Below are 4669 nucleotides of genomic sequence, written 5' to 3'. Positions count from 1 at the left end.
TGAGACTCTTTGCGGGGTATCATCTTTTAGCAAAATCTCAAAATGGGGGAAATCGTCCCTCATGTTATGAAAAATAAAATTTTAATTAATTTTTAATAAAAAAATCAACTGGCACAATTATGCTTGATGGAATTGATCCATTCACTAGAAACCTAATTTAATAATACGATATACATTTTAAGCTAAATTTCTAATTTGCTATTAAATTTTATTATTATATTTAAAATATGCAAAATTTATATTTGTAATTCAAATTTTCACTATTTCTAATTTATTATTAAATTGTATTGTCACTCACATCATCCTCCTAGTCAAATCCTAGTCAGAATCAAATCATAGTCCGTCTTACTCTCACTTTTAATCTGAACCATCCAACTATCCTGGAAAAATATGCATAAAAAATATGTACATACATACATGTACATGTATATACATACATGTACATGTATATATATATATATATATATATATATATATATATATATATATACATATAAACCAAATCATGCTGTTCTCAGATCACAGGAGCAAGGCAAACAAATCACAAATGGAGAAGAATAATTGATGCTGGATGTCTACTTATTCATCTTAAAAGAACAAATGATTTAAATGTTCAGCCATGCTGGAACTCGTTGGAGTCTTCAGGCTTCATAATTACATTTGAAGAACTTGTCACCACTCATGATTTACAGTTATGGTAGCAGTATGAAGTTAAACTGTCTAAATCTCCATTAAGAACAAGCAGAAGAATAAAAACTTCTGTCAAATCCTCGGTACTAAGCTCGGATGACTTGTGTGCTTTCAATGTAAAGAAACAGGAAATTCCACAGCAGTAAGTAGTCAATCCACTTGCAGAATAAACACAACTATCGCCGACCATTTGCCCAATTTCTGATGTTGTTTCTGGATTTCGGAACAGGATGTTTATTGTGCCGTTGTGTCGGCAGATCATGCAGCTCCATTACTTGTATAGTTCGCTGCTTCTTCGCTGCGGCAAGTAAAATGGCATGCACCCATCAGAAAAGCTATATGTTTAGCTACTTGAACAGAAGAACACGGAACTGGAACAAACCATGTTCTGCCTGCTGGTAGCCTTCATGAAGCTTCCTTTTCGCCAGTTCTAGCTTAGTTCTCATGGAGGCTTCCTCTGAGAATTTTGTTTTCTGCATAGAAAACAAAATAGTTATATAAACTACATGTCTAAAATTTTCTAACTTCTTGTGGAACTTACATCTTGTGTGGTTACCAACTGCTTTCTCCGAGGTCCGGCGTCATCTTGATACTGCTTAGGCTTCATCTCACCGCCAGCTTTTAGAGTGCAGACTAGCTTTGGTGGTCTGCCAGGCCCAGAATCGGGAATCACTGGCTTGCTTTGCTTGTTCAAAATACCCTCATGCTTGGATTGGCATATCATGGGATCCTGTTGCTTCATTCGTCTCATTACCGGTGCCTGCTGCCTCATCTGTTTTAACTCTTCTGGAATAGCTGAATGCGGTGGTTCTTTCCTCATCACTTCCTTCCCTTCTGGAACAGCCAACTCTCGCAGCTCTTGCCTCCTTGTCTCCGGCTTCTCTTTTGGCATTAAAGATTGATCTAGAGGCTGTATTTTCCTCTGTGGTACATCATGTACCATAGGCATTCCATTTTCTCGCTGCTTCTCGATGTCCATGTTATTTCTAAAATCTGGATAATATTTTCGGAAAAAAGATGACATCAGTAATATTGATTAAGGAAACATACCAGCAAACCATAAGCAAAAAGCAAAGCAAAAGCACAGTTACTCACTTCCATCATCATCCATTTCGTCGAAGAACTTCATGTCCAAAATGTAAAAAGGAGGACATAGAAAATGAAACCTAGTCAATTGACTTCAAAAAGCAGCGGTGCAATTCAGAAGATATATAATATTTAATGTATCATCCCAATATTTATATCTTATACCTCAGAGAGCTGGATGGAAGCAGTTTGTGTGGCAAACAAAGCTCCCTCATCCAAGGGAGGAGAAGGAAGCCCTTCCTCATCTTCCATGGGAGGATTTACAGACTCCGGAGATTTATCATCTGTGATAGTGAGTTTGAAATCACCTATGAGATTTCAAAAATAACAAGCCATGAAAACAAATAAGAGAAGATATGCTATACCTGCAACGGCCGCTGTAGCCCTCACCCATTCATCTACCAAAAGCTTCCAACCCCTGCCGCGCAAAAAGATGAATGGAAGCAATGCAAGATGAGCAACTAGACAACTAATATGTATCCACATTCAGTGAACAGAGTCCATTGGAAGACACTAAAATGTAATTAACAATTCAGAAGTCATTTGCGTAACCCTTTCAACTAGTCCGTGGAGCAAAGGAGCAATAGTTATTCATCAGTAGTCAATATTTGCCTCACCAAACAAATTACCTTTTCGAAATAATGCAATAAAAGAATAAAGAAACAAATATGAAACAAGAAAGAAAGCAAGCATAGAGCACTAGTTATTCATTCATAGGAAAGATACATGAACAATTCCCTTTTTTTTAGTTCTCTAAACAACTTTGATAAAGCAATGCAAGCTTACTCAATAAGAGTGCGGACAAGGTGGCGAATTGGCTTTGAGTTGTGTCTTCGCAGACCGTTAACTGCCTTTCCAATTTCAGTTGCCTAAGACAAAAAAAGATACATGAATTTAACATAACATGAAGCAAGGCATTGCTTATGTCCGACAAACTCTATGCATCCTTAGGCTAAAAAAGCTCCATCAACTACACTCGAATCCTATACTCTTTCTTCACCTTCAGTACTTCGACAGAAAGCTCCATCAACTGCAGCCTCCTCAACGATTCGAACAATACACTATCAGACTGCAAACCAGCGAAGCAAGTTTCAGTACAATCAGCGATGTTAGTCCAAATTCCAAATCAAAATTGAAACAGCACATTCGAGTTATTCAATGCATCATAAACTACATCAAAGCCAGATTTTACTAAGGAAAGGATGGCACAGACGTCATCATGGTGGTTGGCAAAGATCTCCTTAATCCTGAGAACCTCCCCAACGATTTGGCTCTCTTCTTCAATCTCCTCGGTGAGTGCCTCCGCCTCGTCAAAGCTGTAATTGCTCACGATCCGGTTCAAGTCCTCAGGCCCGTCATTGCTACTGTCCACCTTGCTCTCCTTTTCCCCGTCCCTCTTAACGCTGCGATCACCCTCCTCCCCCTCGGCAACGCGATCGCACCCGAAGCATCGCGGCAGCAGCACGGCGAACAGCTTCTCTACTATCTGATCCCTCCTGCTCCTGAACTCCTGGGGGTAATCAGAAGCCGCGACGAGGATTGCGTGCTCCATCACCTCGAATATATCCGAATTGGCACTGCGGAAGAACTTTCTCCAGTAATCGAGCGGCCCGGACGAGCTCGCCATGGCGGCGAGAGGCGGCTCCAACGATCAAAGGGCGAAGTGATCGGAAATGAAACTCGACTCTGCTTGATCGGTTCTCGAGGCCGAATCTTCGACGCGAGCACCGATCTGTGATCGGTAAACTCAAATGGGTATCAATGTCCCCGCTGAATGGATCAGTTCCTATCTTCCTAGATTATCCAAAACACCACCGAAATCCGCAAAAAAGAGGAAATGTTCCAAGAAAATCACGAAAAGAACCGAATTCTCCACCGATTCGCCTCGGTTGCAATCAACAGCCCACAGAACTCCAAATTTTCTCAAGAAAAAGCGAGAAAAAACCCATCAAATTCCCCTTTTGGGAACCTTCTTTCGTTTTGCTTCGATTCCTTAAAGGAAACCAATTTCGACAGTTCCCCCAAAAAGAACCCTATTTTCCTCTATTGTAAGTTTCCCCTCCGCCACGAAACAAAAACCCCTCAAATTAGGGGAAGACTGAGCACCAAAAAGCAAGAAAAACTCGAAGAAATTACCGAAAAGAACAAAAAAACTGTTTGTTCTCAATCTTCCTTCTCACTCTCGATTATCGTAATCAGTATTTTCCTTCCTCGCTCTGCAAATTCCCAGAAGAAGGAGGAGGGAGGGAGGGAGGAAGGGAGGCGAAGAATAGTAGCACCACCACCGAAGCAACGCAAGGACAGAGACAAATACGGGCGAAAGAATCCAACAGCCCAATTACTTCCCCTTCGCCCTTGGTCTCTTCCGCCACCCTCCCCCGAGCTTCCCCAAAAAAAAATAAAATAAAAATAATAACATATATAAATATAAATATAAATATATAAAAAAAAATAAAAGAAAACGAGATTAAAAATCCGATCATGGAATTAATTTATGGTTCGGTAAAGATGAATGATCACGATAGTGGAGGGAAGGAGCGAGGGCGGTGCTCGAAGCGTGAACCGGTCGCCATCGTTGACTCTCCGCAACGGACGGCTGTGATGGGCTCTCCTCCGAAGTCCCACGTGCACCGATCCGACGCAGATGTGATACGTCCGATCTCATCAAGAGTCGGAATGGTGGACGGCTGTGATATGCTCGTTTAACCCAATTTTCCCCACTTTTCGGGTCTTACTGTGGTGAGGATGGAGATAAGAGTGGGTTCTTTAAATTTTATGCTATTAAACCCTCCCTTTTAACTACCTCGGTACATAAAAACGATTCGAATAATTAATTATTTTTCAAATATGAAATTAATTTGAACCTGACTAGAGGGGTATTTTTAAATTTTGA

The 4669-nt window shown here is 40.6% G+C and overlaps 1 protein-coding gene across 1 annotated transcript; it reads right to left on the bottom strand.

Moving 5' to 3' along the window:
- Positions 1-548: 548 nt before the first annotated feature.
- LOC135630768 (probable mediator of RNA polymerase II transcription subunit 26b) lies at positions 549-4175 on the bottom strand. The gene is made up of 9 exons (XM_065137936.1): positions 2990-4175; positions 2777-2845; positions 2563-2645; positions 2142-2194; positions 1942-2060; positions 1786-1813; positions 1232-1683; positions 1073-1163; positions 549-988 (listed from the first exon to the last, which is right to left on the bottom strand). Exons 1-9 carry the CDS (start codon positions 3401-3403, stop codon positions 867-869), a joined length of 1431 nt encoding a protein of 476 aa, XP_064994008.1. The 5' UTR covers positions 3404-4175; the 3' UTR covers positions 549-866.
- Between the last annotated feature and the right edge of the window lie 494 nt (positions 4176-4669).

This window comes from Musa acuminata, chromosome BXJ3-2 (assembly GCF_036884655.1).
Source record: "Musa acuminata AAA Group cultivar baxijiao chromosome BXJ3-2, Cavendish_Baxijiao_AAA, whole genome shotgun sequence".
NCBI classification, from domain to species: Eukaryota; Viridiplantae; Streptophyta; class Magnoliopsida; order Zingiberales; family Musaceae; genus Musa; species Musa acuminata.
Note: the sequence above shows the minus strand (reverse complement) of the source record. Positions and strands in the feature narration are given on the sequence as shown.

Bases quoted from the DNA above. Each gene is read 5' to 3' on its own strand.
- LOC135630768 (XM_065137936.1), bottom strand. From the start codon at position 3,403: ATGGCGAGCTCGTCCGGGCCGCTCGATTACTGGAGAAAGTTCTTCCGC. The intron at 1,164-1,231 runs GTAAGTTCCACA...TTTTCTATGCAG, and splicing joins AGTTGGTAACCACACAAGAT to AAAACAAAATTCTCAGAGGA. The intron at 989-1,072 runs GTTTGTTCCAGT...TACTTGCCGCAG, and splicing joins CTACCAGCAGGCAGAACATG to CGAAGAAGCAGCGAACTATA.